At 52.2% G+C, this 23,145-nt stretch overlaps 1 protein-coding gene across 5 annotated transcripts in view; it reads right to left on the bottom strand.

The window, feature by feature from the left end:
• Positions 1-3,453: 3,453 nt before the first annotated feature.
• The window catches only part of CUNH1orf159 (chromosome unknown C1orf159 homolog), a 29,431-nt gene continuing 9,739 nt past the window's right edge, over positions 3,454-23,145 (bottom strand). The window contains exons 2-9 of one of the 5 annotated variants that reach the window (XM_069079215.1): positions 19,821-19,981; positions 16,726-16,801; positions 14,126-14,227; positions 13,481-13,546; positions 11,019-11,117; positions 8,045-8,070; positions 7,889-7,919; positions 3,476-5,637 (exon numbers count right to left, since the gene is read on the bottom strand). In XM_069079215.1, coding sequence (XP_068935316.1) covers positions 5,540-5,637; positions 7,889-7,919; positions 8,045-8,070; positions 11,019-11,117; positions 13,481-13,546; positions 14,126-14,227; positions 16,726-16,801; positions 19,821-19,847 — 525 coding nt within the window. In that variant the 5' untranslated portion in view covers positions 19,848-19,981 and the 3' untranslated portion in view covers positions 3,476-5,539. Of the gene's footprint in view, positions 5,638-7,888; positions 7,920-8,044; positions 8,071-10,982; positions 11,118-13,480; positions 13,547-14,125; positions 14,228-16,725; positions 16,802-19,056; positions 19,256-19,820; positions 19,982-23,145 lie in introns of those variants that run through there. The other 4 variants (XM_069079214.1, XM_069079216.1, XM_069079218.1 and 1 more) reach the window with 4 other exon arrangements.

Below are 23,145 nucleotides of genomic sequence, written 5' to 3'. Positions count from 1 at the left end.
TTACTTCCTGCCTCTAAGCTTCAGTCTGTCAGATGAAAGGGGTGGGTTAAGTGACTTCTAAAGTCCCTTCTTTTTAAAATCTCCAACCCTATGAACACTCTGATATGAACGGCCTCTCCCTGTTCTTGGAGTAGATGGCAGATGGGGAGGGGAGGGGATGAGGACCTGGGTATCTCCTCCCTCCAGGGCCTCTCATGACTTCACTGTAGGATGGAGCCTCACAGAGTGGTTGCCATGGATCTGATCCTGTCACCAGCTCAGCTTGGTGACTCCTGGAAGGAGGAGGAAGGGGAATTGGCCCAGCAAGGAGCGGGGGTGGGGGGTGGGGAGTGCTTGATGTAAGATCCTTTGGCAGAAAAGACCAGTAGTACCCCAGGAACTTTGAGCAAGAGACAAGGCTGAAAGGCTCTTGCCTACTTGTCCTCACCCTGGGGCTCCTGCCCCAGACCACTGCTTATTTATTGAACATTCGTCCACTGAGCAGATCACTGCTTAGAAATTCACTTTGTGGAGGGAGTGGATGGTTAGAGGCTTGAGAGACTATTCAGAGCACCCCAGTAGTGTTTGCTATGGTGGGGAGGGGGAGGGAGAGGGAAAGAGTGCTACCTTCTACATTGTCCTTGATGAATGGTCTTTCTAGCAGAAGCTGGCTCCGTGAGAATGCTTGTAATAGCCATCTGGTACCAGGTGGCAGATAGCCACCTCCCCGCCCAGCCTCCTAGGACACACTCTCCAAAAGGATTTGCATTTCAAAGCTCTCTGAAGGTGGTAGAGCATGGGGAAATGTTACTCCCCACCCCCAATCCATCACTTCCCATCTAGAAGCTTATCAGTTGTGGTTCTATCTCTTGTGAATGATCCCCAGGAAATAAAATGAGGGGTTTTCTATGTATGATATTTAGTGATTTTTTCTTAACTGTTCTCACATCCCAGAACTACAACCAGGGTGGGGCAAGCAGGATGCTGGCTCAAGTTGCCTGGAAATGAGAGGGGGCCCCTCCATCTTGGGCAGAGGCTAGATGACCCCCATTTCTGGTAGAGAACAGGATTCCTTCTGTGTCTGGGGTAAACGAGACAAATTGTGGAGTTCTCTTCTCGCTCTCTCATTCTGTGATTCTGAGTTGGGGTGGGGAAGTGTCTACACAGATTTGGTTCCTACAAAATAAACTCCTTTGGTGTAAGCTATAATAGTGGGAGAACCCTCATTTCTCTTGTTCCCTTCTGCCCCATGTCCACAATTCCAGATGACAAGGCTGCATTTTCTAGGGTTTGTGAGGCAAACCAAAGTGGATGCAAATTCAGAAACTCTACAATGGGGAAAGTCATTATACACTGTGCGTGAGGCATGGCTAAAGGAAGCAGAGGGGACTTGTCAGGGGGCTGCCGCCTCTGGTCTCAGGACAGATTCTGCCGTACCCTTTCCCCATGTACATTTCCCCACTGTCTACTCCTGGCTTTCAGGGAGAGCTGACTGACAGGAATGCTGGGAAGAGCCATCCTTCAATGGGCTACTGAACCTGGAGTGTGTGCTGGTGCTCAAACCCAGGTCGAAGGGTGCTTAGCTGCCACCACGGCTGACCTAAAGCTGAAGAATTCCCCTCTAGTGAATATCAGAGAAGGTGTCATCTCAGTGCTGCTTCTAGACCTCTAACAAGGGGGATCCCATCCACAGTGAAATGGAGAGAATGCTGGAATTGGGGTCAAAGGACATGATTGAAAGGTCAGCCTTGCCATTTATGACCTGTGTGGTCTTGATCATGGGTCCCCCCGCCCCGCCCAGTTCCAGTTTCCTCCTCTATAAAGTGAAGGGGTTGGATAAGCTGGCCTCTGAGGTTCCTTCCAGCTCTAGAGCTATGACCTAAGGCCATCTCACTCTCCTTTTGGATGGAAAGGTCCTAGCATCTTGAAGATGGGACTATAGCTCACTAAAAAGTTGCAGTGAGCCAGATAATTCTTTCTGTGTTTCTTTCAAGTCAATGAATGACTGTCCAGTGTCGTATTCTCTAGTGGGACTGGGGTGGGAGGGCTAAGTGTCCAGAGCATCCTGTAACATTTCGAGGCTAATACAACCTAGTCGAGGGCAGTAGTGGCCGAGAATCTCATTTCCCTCCGGCCAACATGGGGCTAAGCCTCTTTGAAATTTAGCCTGGCTGTTCCTTGGATCACAGCTGGAGCTGACCAGGCAGCAGACTTTGTGCTCTACAAGACGCCTGATGAGTGGCTATCCAGTCTCTGCTTGGACTTTCCAAAGATGGGAAACTCATCTCTTCTCAAGGAGGCCCAGTCCACTTTTCCCTTTGGGGACTGATGTCTAAACCCTTAAGGTCAGCTCTCTAGACCACCCCAGGCCATCCCATCACCAGCTGTCCTGCCACTGGACTCCAATGTGTCTGGAGGAGAGTGAGGCTGGTGACTTTTTGCAGCCCTGCTTCACTTAAATCTAATTCATGCATGAGACAAAACATCACCCCGTGATGTTAGCAGTCTTCGAAAAAGAAGGCCAGACAAGAACAAAGATTCTGCCACTGAATCGCCAAGTTGTCAGGCAGCCTTCCGCGGTGCCAAGTCTAAATGTGTCTCTGCATCCTCCTCCACGTCCCTCCTGGCTTCGTCCGCTGGGGCCTTGCTGAATGAGGCTCGTCCCTCTCCCACCGGATCAGACAAAACATGCTAGTGTGACGGATCGCCTGGGCTTCCAAGTACACTTGACATGCATTTACACCCTTGGGCTGAGCTCCCTCTCCAAAGCCACCACATCCTAGAGATAAAAGGCTTGGCTGTGAGAGAAGGCATCGGGGGTGTCTCTTTATTGGTCTCCGCTGAGGAATCGCAGATGAGATGCTTTCGTGTCCTCCTTGGGGACCCTTCTTTCTTCCCCAAAGCTCCTTAGGTACTCCTCCTCCCCCCCCCCCCCCCCCCCCTTGTCCTTGTGTGAAGAAACCCTGGCAGCCTCTCTCCCTCTGGAAAGGACGTCTCCCTCCTCACCTGCAGGCACCAACAGGTTTCCCTCCTGACTCTTGTCCAAGCGAGATGGTCACCAAAACCCTTTCCAGCTTTCAATCTTGTGATTTAGTCCCTTGTGCATGCTCCCCATCCCCCCTCCACTGACTGAGCTGCTGGGAGGGGATTCGGCTAGGCGAGGATGCAGCTCGCCTGCCCCACCAGCTGCTGGGGGGATCAGAGGAAGATCTTGTTGCTATGACAAGCCACCCCACTTGCTAACAGCCTTGCCGATTTCTTTGCACTTCTGAAGCTCTGGGCCTTAAGTGGATGCGTGGGGCTGGCCTGCAGGACGGCATCCGTTCAGATTCTGCCCCTTTCATCTTCTCCTCAGATATAGAAGGGCTGCGCAATCCACCCTGGGGGCAGGAGGAAGGGAGCTCACAAGAGGGCTTTCTTTCCCCCTAGTTTAAAGGGAAGAGAAGAATGATACATCCATCCTCGGCTTCTGGATCATTATCCTGCCGAGTTCATGTCTCAGGAAATGAGCATTTATTAAAGTTAGCGATAGAAAAAGGTACAAAAAAGCAGGTGGAGCATTGTGGTGCAAAGGGACGCAGCCTCAGGTGACCCCAGGGCACAGGCATCACATTATGGCCCTGGGGCTTCCCATCCCCATCTGCTATGCAGGAGCCAGGCTGGGGGGACCCAGGTGACGCCAGGCTCTTGTCGAGAGGACTCATGGGTCATGTGCTCATGCTTTCTGGTGGTGGTTGGGACCCTCCATCTAGCCAGTGTACCCCACTGCACAAACCTGGGACCAGAAAGGGCAAGAACACAGCTCTGTGGAGAGATTCTCTCCTGCCTCTTCAAGTGTGCTCCTTGGCTTAGTCACTTGTGGCCTGGTCTCCCTCCCTGCCCAAGGGTCTGTGAATCTCTTTTGGGCTGGAAGCAGCCTCTCTGGTCCTTGTTAGAAGAGCTAGGACATTGAGTTTGGGTGATTCCCTCAACATTACTGAAGAATTTAAGTTGGGGCACACACCATGGTTCAAGTCCTGACCGTGTTGCTGGTTAGTTTAGCGGGAGTGGGTTGTCAGACCTCCCATGGCTGGGTTTCCTTTCCTGTAAAAGGAAGGGGTTCCCAGGTACCTGATGGCCAGCTCTATCAGTCATTATAAATGGGAGAACAAAATGCTGATGGCATAATCAGGGAGAATTGGGGCCCCCACTGAGCTGGGAACATGGGAGCAGGGGAAGCCCAGCTGTTCCTTGCTCTCTGCTGGGACAGAGGTCCTCAAAGGACTCTGATAGCATTCATTGTTCCATGCTCATGGGAACGCAGATCCCACTTACAAAAGGAACTCACGATGAAAACTCAGATGTTTTTACAAAAACCATCCCGTGAGCAATGTGGCTACATGTCTATTCTGGGAACTATGGGGGTCCCTAGACAGCTGGCTGCCCCCCTACCCCCCAGGTTGGAGCAAGAAGTCGCCTTTCCCTCTGAGGGCTCTTAGGAACTCTGGCTGGCCATCCCCTTCCTCTCAGCCTCCATCCTACCCAGGCAGGGGGAAGGCTGGGTGGTGCTCCTTGATTTGATGCAGCCTTTCTCCTCAGTTCCCTCTACCCTTGACTGTTCTCTGTGGCTCAGATGCTGCTACCTGGCCAGGGCCCAGCTTAGACTGGGGAGGGATGGGTCAGTGGTCACCTTGCCTTGTCACATGTGCATTCTAAGCCTAAATTAAATCAAAAGAGGGGCCCTCGGGCTAGCTTCTTCATTTTGCTTTAGAGTCAAAAAGGCCAGGCCCTGGCTGTCAGCTGATGGAGATGTGGTAGCATCTAGGAGGCCTCATCTAGGAACAGAGTACAACAGTTATTTCAGGTCTGCATTGCAAACAGGATGCCATCTGTGGACCAGACAGCAGAGTCAATGCTCCATGAGCCTGGGGAGTCCTTTGCTTCAGTCAATAGAAGGGCCATCTCATGAGCAAACTGCACAGCGGCCTGCCTAGTGCAGGACAGGGGGAGCAGGAAATGTACAGCTCACCCTACATAACAAGGATGTGAGGGCTGGGGCTGGGGCTGGTGGGGCATCTGCACAGAGAAGATGCCAAAAAAAGTGAAAGGTTCTGGGTATGGGTGGACTCTGGATGTGGGTGGGGGGAGGGTCTCCCCAAATGGCCTGCTCCAAGGAGAGACAAGGAAGGAGGGAGGACGTGCAGTGCCAGGCTGACTACTCTTCGGGATAGGTGCAGGGCCCTAATGGCACCCTGTTCCAACTGGAGATGGAAGAAAATGACTTTTCTGTCAAGGCAAGCTAAGCTGTCTGTAGCTTTTTAACAAGGTATCTGTTGCTAAGAGACAGATCAAAAACCCCGATGAGAGGAAGATCTGAGAGGCGTCCCAGAGCCCCTTCTTGCTGGGGTCGCCACCTCTGCTTCCTGCTGCCTCTTTTGTGCTCGATTTGGCTCAGACCTGTTTGACCCAGGTGTTGGGCTCGCTGGAGACTCAGCTGCCACAGATCTCTTTTCCTGGCCCTTCAGCGGGCACAGAGAAGTCTCTGAAATTGTTCACAAAGTTCTTGGGCAAACCTTGCTGGTTAAACGTTGCTGACCCGAGTCTCAATAGAGGAGATCATGGTGGGTGTGGTGGGTCTTGGCAGCGACCGATCCCGTCTGACGTAGCGAGGCTTCCGGACTGAAACAAAGATCATAAAACTGGGTCTACACTAAGGTCAATGCTACAGGTAGCACCTGAGTCTGGTGATGGCCAGGGACGGTCTGGACCTCAGCTTTAAGGAGCAGAAAGGAAAGACTGGAGGGAGGGAAGTAAAGACAGACCGGAAGGAAGGAAAGGAAGAGGAGGGAGGGTCAAAGAGGATAAAAGGGAAGGGAAGAAGAGAGGGAAGGTGAGAAGAAAAGGGAAAGGAAGAAAGGAGAGACCAGAATAAAAGGGAGACCTGGGAAGGTCACAGCCTTCCTGGTCCTAAAGAACACCACCCAATTCCACGGCTTTGTGGAATGAGTTTTGGAGGACCTACTGTGTGCCTGACACTGTGCTGAGGTTATAGCCCCTCCTCTTAAGCTACATTGACTGGAGGGGGAAACACATCTATCTACAATCCATGCATTTTGGGGGGCAGGACCCTGGGGGAGGCCCAGGAAGGGCCATTTGAGCTCAGCCTTCAAAACCAGTCAGGTATGGACGTGGGAAGAGAGTTTGCCTGGAGTGTGTGAGTGCGAGTGTGTATAAAGGGCAGTGCCATAAAACTCAAGGCTACAAAGATGGGCTAATATCATCTCCAGAGGCTTTTCCTATAGTAAAGGCTCAAAGCTTCTCTGGGTTTAAACAGACCTTGAGAGGAGACACCAAGTTGGGACTGCCTTTATTTTCCAGTCCGCCCAGATGCCAGGCTGTTTCCTGGCTATGCCGTGTTGTTTCTGCCTCGGTGCATTCCCACGGGCGGCTGCCCAGGCCCAGCATGACCTGCTTCTTCACCTGGTTAACATCCTTCAGGGCCCAGTTCAACCCCCCCTCCCCCAACTGAGCATGCTCTGCTCTGCTCAGTCTCCTCGTGGGGCACAACATCCATCCTTTGCCCTTCCTCCACCTCTATCCCCAGTTCTGGGTCCAGCATCTCACACAGAGAAGGGGTTTACTGGATAGTGTCTGCTGAGCTGGGTGAGAATGAATGACCCACTCATATCTGAAACACCTTCCAGCCAGCCCAGAAAGGAGCTGGGCCCAGCCTTTGTTCTGTCCCTGGCAGGGTCAGAAAGGGAGCTGACAACACCCCCACCCCCCACCCCAGGCAGGAAAACCTTTCTTCATATTTGGCAATAAAGCTGGGTCCACACTTGGGCAAGGGCAGAGTATAAGCTCCCTGTGGGCAGGAGCCTTTTAACCACCTCTGGCCTTGCCCAAAGGGAGGCGTAAGGGATGCCCACTGAACTGAATGAAAACGATCCTAGTGGTCAGGGATCAGAGAACCAGCTCTGCAACTCAAAGGGGCCTCCATGGCCATGGAGTCCTGGTCCCTCATTTTATAGATGAGGAAACTGAGACCCAGTAAGGGGAAGGGAACAATTGGAAGCACAGAACCTGGGGTGGAGGCAGAATTTGAATCCAGAACCTCTGGGTTCTAAGCCAGCCCTTTTTTTCAGGGAAGTCCATTGGCACTGTGTTCAAGCATGAACCAGACCCTGTCCTTGTGTGACATGTGCGTCTGTGTCTCCGCGGCTCAGAACTGTAAGGGACACATGGCCTGGTGTAATGGGAATGTAAATTTATGTTGTTGCCATCTTTCTAAGATTGCATTGTGTAAGATCTTCCCTGACCCTAGGCCATTTAATAGGCTTAAGTGCACCTGGAGCCTGTGGAAGGAGGCTTGTTTTATTTCAGAGATACTTTGTGATTGGGCAGTGGGTCAAGAGGGTTGTTACCTTCTCTGACCCAGGAGAAGGTTATATAAGCCCTGATGGGAGGCTTTGCTTTGGGGCTCACTTTGAGAAGTGTTGTGTGATTTGACCAGATGAGACTCTGGACAGCCATTGTTGAGAGCCCCCCGGCTTTGAAAAACCCAGATGTTGATGCTTCCCTCTCTGGTAACTGACTAGGTCTGGATGTAAAGGTTGGACAGCTGGAGGCCTGTCTGCTTGATTTGTTTCTGTCTTCTTGTAAGCTCTGTATACTCTGAAGTTCAGGGTGCTGACTTTTCCCCCCAAACAAGGTATATGATATATTTGATTGATTAAAGCAAGATTGTTGACCCATTTTGAGTCGCTTATCTAAGAACCTGTGTTGGCAGCCACCCTGGGGATGCTGGGGTGCTTGCCGCTACACCTGGGGTCCTTAATGTGTTCTTGAGGCCTTGACTTGCAGAGGGAAGATACATTTACAGGAACAAACAACCGGACGTAAAAACGGTTCTACTGCGGAAGTCACTTACCTGAAGAATTTGGAGGTGGTATCATGGCAGCCTTTGGGAGAGAAAAAGGGGAAGGTTAATACATCCTATTTCCAAAAGCCCGGGCTGTGGGAGAACCCAGCTAAAAGGGGACAGGGTCCCTTCTGTCTGGGGTACGGGGAAAGGGGCATTACTTACAGTTTCTCCAGGCTGTAGAACAGATGCTAAAAGGGAAAAGAAAACACACCATTACACAGGGAGAGGACGTAGGGGGAGGCCGAGCCTCAACGCTTGCATTCTGGGTCCAGCTAGACTGGGTGACATCTGAGCACCCTGGGCACCAGGATCCAGATCCCAGCTCTGCCACGCCTATCTGTGTGACCTTGGACAAGTCCCTGCCCCCCAGGCTTTGGCTCCTCATCTGTACGATGAAGGGGCCAGATTAGACCACCTTTGACATCCTGGCCATTCTACAGAGGGGATCCTGCAGTTTTCCCACGAGGCTGCTCTGTGTATGTGTGCCGCCACTGGGACAGGGCTTTGATGATCAAATGGAGAGGTCTCATTCCCTTCTGGGAGCACTGGTGGTACTTCCCTGCCCATCTCCACCTCTTGAAATCTCACTGATTTGCCAAGGCCAGGGCCACCTCTTCCACGAAGACTTCTCTTTCCTACTCTCTTGTTCCCAGTTGGTTGTGACCTAATGTCTGCCCTGTAGTCATCTGTGTGAAGAACATTTCCTCAAATCAGGACCCCCAATGCCTCTCTGCACCCCTGGGCCTGTTGCGCTGGCTGCCCCGCTGCCCGCTTATTGGCCACAGAGGGAGAAAGAAGCTGGCAATCTAGCCTTTTTCCAATTTATTCTGACATAAGGAAAAACCCAAACCAAACAAAGACACAAGCTGTGACATACACTCTGTTGGCTTGGGTAAATCAGGTTTTCTTTTCTGAGTGATGTGAGAATTCGTGCAGCAGGAAAGGGCCTTTGGCTGGCCATCCTCCCTGGGTAGGTCACCCAGACAAAAGGCACTGCCCTGGGCTAGATCTTTGGCTAGTCCTCACTCCTGCCTGAAACCACAGTCAAGGTCTTTCTTTCCCGTTTTCCCCTCCCCTCCTCCAGGGCTGGCCACACAGAGTGGAGAGAAGCTGGCCCCAGCCCAAACGGAGTCTGGCAGCCCTCTGGTCCTGGGCTGGTGGCCGAGTTCCTCTCCCCCCAGCTGCCCCTGACCAATGTAGCAGGCACGGACAAGCTCTGCCAAGAGCAGCCCTTGACATTCTAGGCCAAACTGGGTGGGCGTGGGGGATCCATGCCAGAGCTATGATCCCACCAGTGTGAAGGGACAAACCCGAGGAAAGCAGACAAGGGCCAGGCTGATGCCTTGTGACCCCAGGAAGGCTCCTTTGGTGTGGGAGGGTGGTCCTGGTATGGGAAGGGCAAGGCACAGGCCACCCAAAAATGCCTTGGGAAGTAAACAGCAGCCTGGATCTTAGCGCCAGCTCTGTGACTTTCAGGGCTTGAGGAGCCTGCTTCCTCTTCTGTAAAATGATGGGGGTGAGGGGTGGGGCTCATGGGATAAAAGGATCACAGATTCACCATGGGAGACCAGCAAGCTCAGCCCCCACATCTTACAGCAGAGGAAAAGGAAGACAAGTGGCTTGTCTAAGGCCACAGGAGTGTTGTTTGAGGTGGGACCATCTACCAGGCTATCCACCCAGCACCACGATTCCATGCTAAGGTGGAAAGGGCTAGAGTGGTGCCTCAGAAACTGTCCTTTGGGGCTCAGAGATGGCAACAAGATGAAATTAAAGACACTCCTCTCACCCCCTAAAAAGGACGGAATGCTGAGTCTCGCCTTGTTCTCTACCTGTCCCTGTCCCCACACTCTAACCCTAAGGACAGTTTGAAAAGCCTCAGGGCATCCTGTCAGGGGAAACCCCTCCCAGGTAGGAGGCACTCTAGGCCCAGATATGTAGGCAGTGATAGAATGCAGGGAGTGGTGTGTATAACAGTGCACGGGTGGAGGCTGTCTTCATCCAGGCTGCTGTCACACGCCACAGGGTCCCGGGAATGTAGGTCTTCAAGGCGGTGCTCTTCTGTCATCAGTCTGAAGGCAAGGGGGTCACAGATTTGGAACTGCATTTTCCAGATAAGGAAACTGAGGCACAGAGAGTGGATAACCTGCCCAAGGTCACTCAGAGTCAGGGGCAGATTTGAACCCAGGTCTTAACACACCAAATTCACCTCCTGCCCAAAGATGCACATGCTTGATCCCTGCAGGTTCTCGCAGATGAGTCTGGATGGCTTCTGCTCTCAGGAAATGGAAAGGATGGAACCTCTGTCAGGGAAACCTTGAGCCAAATTTCCTGCCCTGATGTGGTAGGCCCACCTCCTCTTTTCCTCCAACACAGATGGTCTTGGTTGTGTTAAACCCTGAACCGTCTTCTAGGTTTGTGAGTGGGTGGCAGGGAAATCTTCAATGTGCTGCGCTGTGTGGCCAGTGAGCGCCCCAGCCCTGGCACCCGAGGGGGGCTCTCCTGTCCTCTCCCATCACCTGGCCTTCCTCTCCTTTCCTCCTGTCTGTGGGTGGCCCTCACATGAAGACAAGAGACACAGAGCAGCCTCTCCGCTCCACCAGAGCCTCGTAGAGACCAGGGCCAGGACAAAATCGCATTTCCCTAGGGACCATCCTATTTTCCAAGGCTGGTTGTACCAATGTCATCATTCCTATTTCTCAGGCGAGCAGAATGGGGCTCAGAGAGGGCACCCAACCTGCCCAGGGTCACACAGGTCCTGTCAGAGGTGGGATCTGACCTAATTCCAAAACCCACCACACCCAAACACCCTGGGGCAGGGTCAGAAGCACTTTTGATAGCAAGGAGGTCTCCAGAATGCATGCACATAAGAACAAAAGGCCAAATGTTTCCCATTAGCCAAGACCTCTCCTGGCCCATGCTAGGACAGTGTCTGGTCTCCTGCCACAGGCTTGCCTCCTCCTTCTGGCTTCTAGAGAAGGCCCTTCCGAGCAGTTGGGACATGCTGGGGTGACCCAGAAGGCATCTCCTGGAGTGGAGATTAGGCCCAGGACTTCAGCCAAGCAGCAAGCAAAGGACAAAACACAGGGCAACCAGGAGATACCTTTGTTCCTTCTGTAGAAGAAATGGGGGAGCTTACTGGAGCGTTTGAAGAAGAAGAACAAGGCGACGGAGAGGATGAGGCAGGAGCTAATGAAGAAGGTGCCCAAGAAGAGGGAGATGGCCACCTGCGGGCCCCCTGGAAGCCAAAGAAGACGGGTGGTTATGGGGATACGTGGCTGGGGGCGGGGAGTGTCTCCCTGCCATCTTGGCCCTGCCCTTGGCAGTGGCCGGGGCACTGGGCCTGCAGAGGTGGGAAGCTGAGCTGTGGCTTTATGAGCTTCCTGTCAGAAAGCTGCCCATCAATCCCTGCCCGTGGGTGGCTGGCTCCGAGACGACTGGCACACAGGTCTAGCACCTTTCCCATGCACAGTGAGGCTGGCAGTGCCATCTGGAGCCTTAAGGAGGCCATTGTGGGAGATGTCCCTTTCCTCCTCACCAAAGAGGTCATTCTGGGTACTGTGCCAAGAGTGAGGTAGGCTACGCCTCTCATTAACCTGCCTGACTTATCACTGTGTCCTGTGCTGCTGAGAAATAGGAGTCCTATGGCTCCATGGCTGGGGTGGGGCCAGAACTTTCTTCCTGTACTAGGGCAAGGATGAAAGACAGACAGACAGATAGAGACAGACAGAGAAAGACAGAAAGAGAGAGAGAGAGACAGAGATAGACAGAGAGAGAGAGAGAGAGAAGGTAAGAAGAGACATAGTAAGAGACAGAGAGGAGAGGAGAGAGGGGAGGGGGGGAGAGAGGGAGAGACAGAGAGAGAGACAGAGACAGAGAGAGAGACAGAGACAGAGAGAGAGAGACAGAGAGAGAGAGAGAGAGAGAGAGAGAGAGAGAGAGAGAGAGAGAGAGAAGAGAGTACGTGTTCAATCTTTAACTAGTGACTAGTCAAATAGAAAAATGTTGGCAAGATAGAGGAGGGTTCCAGAAAGTTAATGGGACTATGAGGAAATGATGGGGCATGTGGCTTTTTTCCGTGCTTGCCTGGGGAGGTGAGTTTATAAGCGAGGATGGAATCACATGGTAAGGCTCAGGGTTATTTTTAGAGGCTGGGGAAATGACAAAATCCCAAGGAGAAAGGCGAACGAGCCTCGGCTCGGATTCTTGCCATACAAGGAAACTGACTTCTCTCTAACAAGAGTTGTGTGGGCTCTATTTAATTTTCTGTTTCTGATTATCTGTGTTACTGGGCGAGAGCAGCGGGTGGCATCTGGTGGCTCCAGGATATTTGGAGGAGCTGATTCAAATAGCCAGGCATTGTTTTTTTTAACCACATGCTTTTCAAACCCAAACCCAGCCCTGAGATTCCTCATGCCTCTGCTGGGGATCGGCCCTGGGGGTGCTTGATTTAATGCTGGTTGCTTTGGAGGTGACCTGGATGCAAGGATCCCTGTGCTGGCGTGCTTCAGTCTATTCCAACTATCCTGGAGAGACTGGTGCGGTGGAGACCTGGCCTTTCTGAGAACAAAGCCATGACACCTGCTGAAAGTCAGCTGTCAGATTCCCCAATGCCCATGGCTGCAAGGAGGGAAGAAATGTGGTGCTATGGTTCCTGCTGGAAATCTCAATCAGAAAACCAGCCTGGGGTTCTAGATCTCATCACAGGTCAGGACACCGTGCAGTTCTCACCAAAAGGAATGGCCATAAGGCTGCTGGGCCCAATGTCCAGGCCTTGAGGACAAGGAGATGACAAGGCTAAGTGGAGTTACCTTAGTCCTGCAGTGGTGCAGGACCCTCAAGGGCTGGGCCCTTCCAGTCTGCCTCTTAAGTAAGGCCTGGGACAGGGGCAGTCCGGGGGCAGGGCTGCCTGCTTTTTTAGCTTACACGTCTTCAGTCTTCAACGACAAAGCGTGCAATTAAGTAACCATCTTGAGGAGAAAGCATGATTGCTCTAATGAGCAGCCTTCATCCTCGGGCCTGGCCTGGACAGTTATAGTGGGCGCCTCTTCCCCTTGGAAACAATTCCACATGGACATTTCTGGCTTTCAGGGTAACTGTCTGAGAAGAGAGAATCTGAACCCTGCGGGGATTTCTCCTTCTGTGCCTGGGGTGGCATCGGCCAGAAACATTGCCAGTACAGTGGTTGGAAATGCTTAAGTAAAGGAGGCTCCATTGGCTTCGACAGAAACAGGGGGATTTGTAGACAGCAGGGCTTCAATTAATTAGCAATTTCCCAGCAGGATGGGCAAGCAGAAGGAAGCTGGCCACAGGCTAGTGGGGAGGGGGTAGGGGAGAGGGAGGGGCCAGGCCCTGAAGAGCTGCCACGAGACAAAATAGTGCCTTCCACACTATTAATCAGATCCCACACCAGCTAAGGCCTAGAAACCGAGGCTTCTTGTTGGCGGAAACGGCCCGAGCTGGCTCTGTTTGTGGAGTCCACTATCTGAAGACTGACCCTACAAGCAGACCCTACTCAGTGTCGGACCTCTGGCTTTGCACCCTGCCCCCTGCCCCCCGGCTTCTGGGGTGGGCTCTGCTCAGATGAGCAGAATGACTTACCCAGGGTCTGGAGGAGGGGTGTCACCGTCGTTCTGTAGGATGTGAAATTAATTTCTTTGCTGCCAACTAAAGGTGAGAAAAAACGTCCGTTAGCCTCACTGCTTTGTACAATTGGCCCTGGCCCGGCAGGTCGTGGTTTTTACAGCACATTGCTATGGCAGGACGGGGATAATGAGGCCAGGACACAGGGCAGCTCATGGCTTCATTTCTGCCAAGGAGGAACAGGGAGCTGGGAGACTTCTGGGGTCTTACGGAAACACAAGCTAGCTTCTTTAGGGAAGACCAAAGCTGTGAGGGATGAATTGTCACCACAGGGAGGGAGCTTTTAGGGAGATGTTTGGAGGGGAAGCAGACACCCCACTGGGGACCGGGGACATTGATTTCTACAGGAAAACCGCTGAATGGACTCTCAACTTATTGGTAAGGTAAGAAAGGTGAGGTCCATGATCGCCCTCTGCCGGCCAGTGTGAGAACTGCAGCCCAGAGATGCAGGGGGGGCTGGGGGGCTCAACGCTTCATCAGAGCTCACCCTCCTTGGGGAGTGGGGCTGCTGCCATGGCCAGCAGGGAGGAAAATGTCCCCTGCGGCGGCCCCCAAACCGAGCTAAACACACCCACCAGGCCAAATCCAACGGGGCGGACTCACGGCTTCTGCACTCCACCGAGTAAGCCCCGGTCACGGGAACGCTCTCATTTCTGCACCGAACGCAGCTGCTGGTCCCGTCCTCGTTCCAGCGCCGGTAACAGCCTGGGCAGGGAGGAGGAAGAAGGGCCCATGAGCCAGTGAGAGGGAGCCGGGGCCACCAGGGCAGGGGACCAGAATTCCCTTTGGGATGTTTTCTGCATTTATCTCATCTTAATTAGTTTCTAAACTATCTTGTGATGTCCTGGGGAAAGCTGGATGGAATTGGGCTCCTTCCTCATCTTGTCAGATGGAAAACCTGAAATGTGTGTGTGTGTATGTGTGTGTGTCTATATAAGTGTGTGTCTCTATATGTGCGTGTGCGTGTGTCTATATATGTGAATATGTGAGTGTGTGTGTTTCTCTGCATCCTTCTGAGGCCTGGAACCCTGCAATCACCCCAGATTCCACGTTCTCCCATGAAGCAGTCCCCAAGTCCTGTGGGCGCCTCCTCTGTAATGTCCAAAGCTCTCCTTTCCCAACAGTTTCCACAGACAGACTCTCAAAGTATCTCAAAGAGGGGCTGGGGTCTTCTCGATGCAGGAGTTCCCTCCAAGGGCGCTAATTGCAGCCTGTCTGTCCTTTGTGACTCTTCTTCGTCCTCCCCTCTCCTCACTGGCTCACGACTGCAGGGGAAGGTGCTGCTGCTGGCCTTGGCTTGTCCACCCCTGCGCCATCACCTTCCTCAGGTGAACGCCCATCTTTTTCCCGTGTCCATTTCCCTGACATAGACATTTGCTCCCATGACCATCAGTACCTCTCCTCTCCTCTCCTGGTTTAGGTGGTGCCTATCTACTCACCAAACCCACCATCCTCTGTGTAACATTTAGATGGTGCTTAGAAGTTTGCAGACACCCTATGAGGAGATAGGAGCCACAGGTGTGATCAGATCTATTTTACAGATGTGTAAACTGAGGCTCACAAAAGTAGGACAGACTTGAGCTCGGGGCTTCCTGACTCCCTCCCAGCACTTGCTCTATCAGCCTGGGCTGTCAGCACATGTGCCTAACAAGCCTCCCTCCTTGTCACCCCATGCCTAGACTTCTGCTCTCCCCCCTCTTAGGATGTACTGTGCCAGCTATACCACTGGAACCAGACCTTCCTTCATCACCCCGTTTGCTCCCAGCCCCACCTAGGACTGCCCAAGTTGCCTGTGGTCCAAAGGCCCTGGCACCTCCTTGCCTCTGCTACCCCTCACTGACAATTCTCCTGCCCAGACACACTCGTCTTCCCACTGCCCCCCTGGGGCCTCTACTCAGGGCTCCACCATCCTCAGGTACCATGTCTGACCCTTTCTTCAAGGTTCACCTGGATGCTGGGGTCTTTCCCTACTGCCCCAGGCCCCAAAGACCACACCCTCTTCTCTGACTGCAGCCTCTGAAATCATTAATTTGGCCCTAAAATACACCACCACAGTTAGCTATTCATCCTTCCTGTGCCATAATCTATCCTCCATTCTAGATCACAAACTCTTAGAAGGCAGGGCCCACACCCTCTAGCTGCTGGCTCCCTTAGAGTGAGCCGGATGCTCTGCATGGGGCTCCAGAAATATTGGTTGCTAATGAATGCCATGAGCCAGCAGAGAGGCAGAAACGTGGGCCTCAGGCTCGTCTGGAGAAGGAAAGCAGCCCCCTTTGTGTTCTCCCCAGTGAATCACACCTGACATTTCATCTCATTCTACAGGCCAGGCATGTCTCCCCCACCCAGAGTACCACAGACACCTCTTCTGCAGGATGGAAGGCCCTCTTGTCCCTGGTGAGTGACGCTCAGAGCTGCTGCTAACCACACTGAAGAACACACGGGTTTGCAAGGGACTTCTGGGGCACAGGACTCGAGTACCTTCTCAGCCGGAGAACCTAGAGCCCACATCAATGGTAGAGGCTTTTGGGGTGTGTGTGTGTGTGTGTGTGTGTGTGTGTGTGACATGGGCCCCTCTAGCACCTTTATGTAAGGGCCTTCACCTCCCTCTCCCAAGGGGTCTTCTGGACATGATGGGCTTTTGACAGCTGACATTGGCGAAAGTTGGTAAAAGAAGGGCCTGGGAAGTGAGGGCCCACTCACCATGAGTGAGGGCTGGTGATTGCTTTGGTCATAAGATGTTATATGTTCTGAGTAAATTCAGAATACACCTTTCTGCTTCGGGAGATGTGAGGGACTCTTTGGCCTTTTCTAGATTCATAATTTAACTCACCTCACACTTCTTCACATGAATTGGGGCCTACATGGCAATTCTATAGCTTATGGATGGCTCAGGGGCCCTCAAGGGCTGCCGCTGGCAGCAAGAGCTTCCCAGGGGATAGGGGGATAGATGAAGCCCCCTCAAAGTCCATCATACCATGTGCCAGGTCTACAAGCAGCCTGGCGGGGCTGGGGCTCAGTGTTTCCTGGCTGGCCCTGGGTTTGGTTATTAGGGGGTCGTGGGGTATGACATGGACTCTTATTGACCCCATTTGCCAAAGGGGGCCAGTTCCACTTAGCCACTGCCTTGGAAAAGAGAAGGCCATCTTCACTATGAGCTTTGGGTCTTGTGTAGGGGCCCTGGCAGTCCCAGCTCTCTGCTTTACCTGAAGCACACTGATCTGTGCCCGGGCAGCTAACGTTGACTTCCATCACGTCCATGCAACACTTTGGCTGCGGGACCTGAAAAGGACAGAGAGCCTTGTCAGCGGCCGCCTTTGACTGCTCACGCCATCCCCTCTGAGTGAGAGGGGAAGCACTCAAGAGAGTTTTCCTAAAGATGTAATGAGCGTCCTCAGGTAAATCACTGAGAGTCAAAACCATAACTCAGTTTCTCCTCCTTGTGTGGGGGAAGTGCATGCTGCCCGGCACTTGACTCCAGGACGCTCTCTTTCCCCAAACATATCCCTCAGAAGCCTCCCCAGAGGGGTCATTCCCAAAGAGCTGACAGACCAGCTGAGGCCACCCCTGGGGCAACTAAACCCAAAGGAGGACAATGGGGAAGACAGAACATCACCAGAGGGTCTGGAAAGTTCTAAAATCAGGCTGCTCCAGGTGCTAAGTGCCCCATGATGGATTTCAGTTAGTGCTGAAATCTCAGAGAAAACGAGAAAGGAAAGAATCCCAAGGCCAAGCCATTGTCATAAGGCAGATGTGTGGGTACACGCATGGCAGCTATGGGCCTGAGAATGTCCAATGTCGTTCCTAGGGGGCCCCAAGGCTTGAAAAAGGGCCTGACACCCATGACCTCAATCCTCATACTGCCCTCGGGAGGCTGTGTAGCATCAGTCCGATTGGGTAACACGGAGATCTACCAGGAAAACCTGTGGCCTTCTCAGCCAAAGCCCGTACAACTGGCACTCCTTCCCCATGGCCAGAATGTGCTGGGGAGTCTGGACCAGTGACCTAATTCCTTATGAATCATTCACTTGCTAAACTGTGGCTTTTAAAAGAAATTCTTAGAATTGCAGACGTCACATCTCAGAGCTGCCTCCAAATGAGTGCTCAGAGGAAAAAACCTCCAGCATTTTTCTCCAAGACGTCAAGGGTGAAATCAGACACAATGGAAGTTAGATATTAACTGATTATACCCCATTTAGCTAGTCAGAGGAAAAGCTGGTCTCTTGAAGACCAGCTGAGACCTTGGACCACTAGGGCAAAGCTTATCAGCAATCAGGTCTCCCCGAGGCCCTCGGATCAGAACTGGAATCTTTGGGAAAGTGACTCCCTGATCTTCCCCTTTCATATCATGAGGCATCTCAAAGTACAGGGGCTTGTTGGAGCAAGAGAAGGAGGCACCATGTCGGAAATGATATGTTGCTTCTGAGGCCCCGACATGCCTGACATGCCTACAGCCTCACAGAGTGAGAGTCCAGGGCAAGGGTGGGGAACCTGAGGCCTTGAGGATACATGCAGCCCTCTAGATCTTAAGTATGACCTTATAGTCAAAAGGTCCCACTTAAGGATCTAGAAGGCCCTGTAGGGCCTCAAGGCCGAGGTTCCCCACCCCAGTCCAGGTTTAGGGACACATATCCTGCTTTTATTTTTTACAAATATCTCATTAGAGCTGGAAGGTCCCTCAGAAGCCACCTAGGCCAAGCTCCTCATTTACAGAGGGGGGAACTGAGGCATAACGATTTGCCCTAGAGAACCCAGGAAAGTAAGTGGTTCTGGCTGAAGTTAGAAATCCAACTGGCTCCATTCTAGTTTTATAAAAAGTCTCCAAATTAAATCAGATATGGCCGATGTACCTACTTTGAGGAGGCCTATATTCAAAAGTCTGACTGCAGAGACTAGAATCTACTTTGGTTATCAGAAAGCAAAAAACCTGGGGACACTAATAGCATGCTCCCTCCTCCCACTAATCTCCCAAGGGCTCCTAGCAGACTGCTAACAGTAACACCACCCTGTTTATCAGAAAAAAAATGTTTAGGGAAATAACTGATTAAAAAAAAAATCAAGTTAAAAAAAGAAAAGAGCCTCATTGGTGGATGGCAAGAAGTCTAGCTGCTAACTGAGAGAATGACTAATGGTCAGATAATGGCCCTTACAAAGGCCCTTTGGTGCTGAGTCACCTGGAGGGGGCAGGTGAGGGGGACATACCATTCACCGGCCCCATGATGGGAAGGCTCCAACTGAGAGGGGCAGGGCCGGAAAACCTGGGGGAAAAGCTGCTGGATATGGGGCAAACAGGGAGCCCAGCCCAAATCAAGGCCATTACAACAGCCCTTCACTCTCTGAGGTGGGCTGTGGATATTCAGTCCCAGGGCAAGCTTGTCTTCGATAGTCTTTGAAACTCAGAAATGGGTGGAAAGGCACTTTGTAATTACGTGGGTTGCTGCTGCCACCGCCAACCTCCTTAGCGAGTAAAAAAAAAAACAAAACCAAACAAAACGCCAAACCATAACCAAAGGATAAATAAAACAAGGCCAACTTACCAAAGGCAGATTTGAAAGAGTGACTCCAGATTGGGGGGGAGGGTGGAGAGGGGCAGAGCTCCTAAAAGTGAGAGGAAGCCTGCCTGCCTGCCTGAGAAAGCTTCAGTGAGCACCCTAGCAGGCGATCCTCTGAACTGAGGCCTCGCTGGGGGGCCAGCCCAAAGGGCTGAAAGCTGGTTTTACAACTCTGTTAGGACAGGCTGCTTCCTGTTCCTCTGGATGTATTCCTTGGCAGGAAGCTTCATCCCCTTTCTGGGTGTGGTAGGGATCTCCAAGAGATCCTAGCTGTGAGAGTCTGCTGGAAAGGAGGGTTTGGAGGAAAAGGAGGGTGTCTGGAAGGCAATGGAAGTCAAGCCCTGCTCCCTCTACAGCAGCGGGCCCTGGTGACTCCGTTGACCTCGCTACGGAATGACTTGTAAAGCTTCCTATAAATCACACATGTGTCCTAACCTCAAAGGAAGATGGGGGGGGAAGGGGAGAGGCCTGGTCCCCACTGGGAGCTGTGGCTCAGATTCCTACCACACCTCTGGATTTGCTGACAACTTCAGCCCAAAGCCTGGCCAGCAGGATGAAATAAGGGACTGCCATGCCCGGGAATGCAAGAGGTCTAAAAAGCAACAATAGACGCAGTCTTTTGGGCCCCGCCCCTTCAGAGCATCTTCCCAGAGTTCTCTAGGCAGATAGGAGGAAGAATCCCATTGCATTAGACACTCGTCTGGCTTCGGATGGAACTGTTCCACCATTCTGAGGCCAGGGAGACTTACCTGGTCTAGGGGAGAAACTGAAGACATTCAGAAGCCTGGACCAGCTGCATGGAGAGGGTGGTTTCCCGGTGGTGGCAGGTCTGTGGTTGCTAGGCAATGAGGAGCCTCATCAGTCCTGGGCTCCCCACCGAGCCAGGCCCAGACTAGGCCACACCCAGCATCTACAAATCAATGAGGATCAGGAATCAGCCTAGGCCAAAGGAGCCCCTCACACCATAGTAGTGAGGGTACCTCACCCATAAAAGAGGAAAACCTTTTCAGAGACCATAGGTGGAAATGACATCTGAGACAGAGGACAGGGCTCAAATCCCACCCCAAAGATCTGTGGGCAAATCTCTTTGCTTCCCTAGCTCAGTTTCCCCATCTGTAAAATGACTTGGGGGCCCTTTCTGCATCTAGTGGGATGAACCCGGCGTTTCTGGCAGAAATAACTCAGGAAGCACAGAGCCTCTGGGGGTGCTCAATTCTAGCCAAAGTAGATGTTTTGGGCTGAGACTGGATTTCAGAACAGTCTCTTCTGCTTTGGATGGGCCAGATGCGTTCACAAAGAATAATGTCACCTAAGGATTGCCTCCCCTTTGAATCATGAAGCTGGTTTCCAGATGTGGCTGCCTTCCCGTCACTATCCGCACCTTACGTGCTCTCCATATTCATTCATTTCAGAACAAAGACAGGTCACTGCAAAAACTCCCTGCTGGGCCCAGGGCAGACAAGAGGCTTCTGCAGCCGAGATCTGGGATTGACGGCTACAGGAAGCAGCAGCTAAGCCACTGCTAATGGGGATGTGCTGTAACTTCAATGGGGGGAGGAAGCCCCCTCCCAAGGCAGAGCTTCACCACTCCGTCTCTGTGGATCACCTCAGCAGGGACAGTGGCCAGAAGGGAGCCATCCCTCAGCCCCCCAGCCCCAGGGGAGGGACACCATGCAAACAACTGCACGAACAAGTCACACGGAGGAAAAATGGAAACTAAAGGAAGGTGCCCGGATTAAGAGGGCCTGAGGAAGGCTCTTAAAAGAAGCCAAGGAGGCCAGGAAATGGAGATGGGGATAGGGGGAGAGCACTCCAGGAGTGGGGGAGTTCCAGCAAGAGAGAACTCCCGAGTCAGGAGATGGACTGTCCTGTCTGTGGCACATCCAGGAGGCCGGTGTCACTGGAATGAAGAGGGCATGTTGGGTAGTGAGATGAAAGAAGCCTGGAAAGATAGGGGGAGCAGCATTTTGTATGGGAGCCACTGGAGTTTATTGAGTGAGGGTGGGATGTTGCCCTTTAGGAAAATCCCTTTGGTAGCTGAATGGAGACAGACTTGAAGCCGGCAGACCTCTGGATAAGTTCAGGTGGGGAAAGAGTCAGAGGAGAGAAGGGGGTGTACTAGAGAGAGGCCACAAAGGTAAAGCTTACTGGATTTGGCTCTAGCTTGGGCATAGTGGGTGAGGATGAGGGGTCTCCACCTGGTCTGTGCAGCTGGTGTCCTGGCTGGAGGGGCCTCCCCCAGCTTGTGCGCTGCTGGCCCAGCCTCTGAGAAGCCGGGGTGGCCTCCAGGTCACAAGGATTCACATCTATGGACAAAGGTCTTGGGGAGCAGCCCCCACAACTGACTGTCTGGGACTGGAAACTTGGTGGGTTCAGCCAGACGCCCTGAGGACTCTCAGGTAGGGCCCTGCTGGCTCAGGAAGACTTGTAGACCATTCTCTGGTGCCTGTCCAAGAGGGGTTGGCTAGCCAGAGATAAGTGAGCTTGGAAGGATGGGTCTTGAGTGGCATGGAAAGGTAAATCAGCTGCTTTAGTAACCTACTGTCTGGGGCCAACTGCAGATCTTGAGTGGCCTTAGCCCTGTATGAATAAGGAATGCTGTCCTAGAGAATAAGGAAAGGCCTTCCTAGAGCCTCGTAATACAGACACCCAGACTGGGTGAGCACTGATTTAAGGGGGTCAGAGGAAGAAGGCCTAAGAGCCCCCTGGAAGGAAGCAGGCATCTACTAAGTGCCTACTGTGTACCAGGAACCGTGCCAAGCACTTTTTACACAGCAATCTGGGAGTGACCATTACTGTCTCCATTTGATAGCCATGGAAACTGAGGCAGCCTTGCCATAAATGACTTGCCCAAGGGTCACTACACCAGCTTGTGGTCTCTAAATGGACTTAGAATTCTGCAGGGGAAGGAGGGCCAAGAAGGATGGGCAGTTCCCAAGAAGGAAATTCTAAAGAGGGAAAGAGAAACAATTCAAAGTAAAAAAGAAGAGACCAACAGGGCTGCAGAGAGGAACTCACCCAGCACTGGACTCACTAACTGAAATGTTAAAGCTACACACACACACACACACACACACACACACACACACCACACACACACACACACACACACACACACACAGCCCAGGCCTTGCTTCACAGGCCATTCGGCTACTAGTCCTGTGGTTGTCTGCCAGCCCAGGAGTGGGGAACCTTTCCCATAGCCTTGCAGCAACTTTCCCTGGAACTGCCTTCTTTGGTCACTGCTCCCTTCTGGGTCGCCTCCTCTTGGAGCAGAAGCTTGGGGGGTGGGGGGTGGGCGGCGGCCGATCTCACAGGGGTCATCTCAGCACAGGGACTGGCACAAAGTTAGTGATTGTAAACTCCCGCCCTCCCTCCTTCTTCCCCTCCCATAAATCTGCTGAACGTTTCCAGGTACATTAGTACAGTAGGATCCCCTGAATCTAGGAGCCTTACATTTTATAAGTCAGTTAGTCAACAAGCATTTATTAAACACCTACTATGTCCCAGGCACCATGCTAAATGCTGGCAAGTAAGTCGGATTATTTTTGAGTTTGCAAACTGCTAAACTGAACAGCTGGGCAAGATGACTATACCATAATACAGCAGCTTTCCTAAGAAAGCACAAAGGGGTAGAAGGTGCCCTGGACCCCGCATCAGGAGAGGTCTCAGTTCCCATCCTCTCTGTATACACTCTAGTATCCTTAAAACATAATATAAATGTGATGTTCAGTTTTGCTAGGCTTTGATTGAGTCCTCCTGGGACTCAGGTGTATAATAAAAATAATTATGGCAGTGTTGCAAAAGACTTTAGTTATATTATTGTACCCATTTCACAGATGAAGGAAACTAAGCTGAGAGGGGTTAAGGGACTTCCCACATAAGTAATATCTATTTGAGTCCTGTCTTTCAGCCCTTTATCCATCAGGCTGACTACCTTCCTCATTAAAAAAGACAGCACAGATGTTACAAAGGAAAACGTGAGGTGTATCTGAGACCAGAGGCCCTGGATTCAAATTCCAGCTCTTCCCCTTACTCCTGCATGACTCTGGGATGCCCTCTTAGGGACTCAAG

This window comes from Petaurus breviceps, unplaced genomic scaffold, assembly GCF_028583685.1.
Source record: "Petaurus breviceps papuanus isolate PSGF00001 unplaced genomic scaffold, PetGlider_PUasm1.0 91041, whole genome shotgun sequence".
NCBI lineage: Eukaryota > Metazoa > Chordata > Mammalia > Diprotodontia > Petauridae > Petaurus > Petaurus breviceps.
This window is presented reverse-complemented; position numbering and strand designations above follow the sequence as displayed.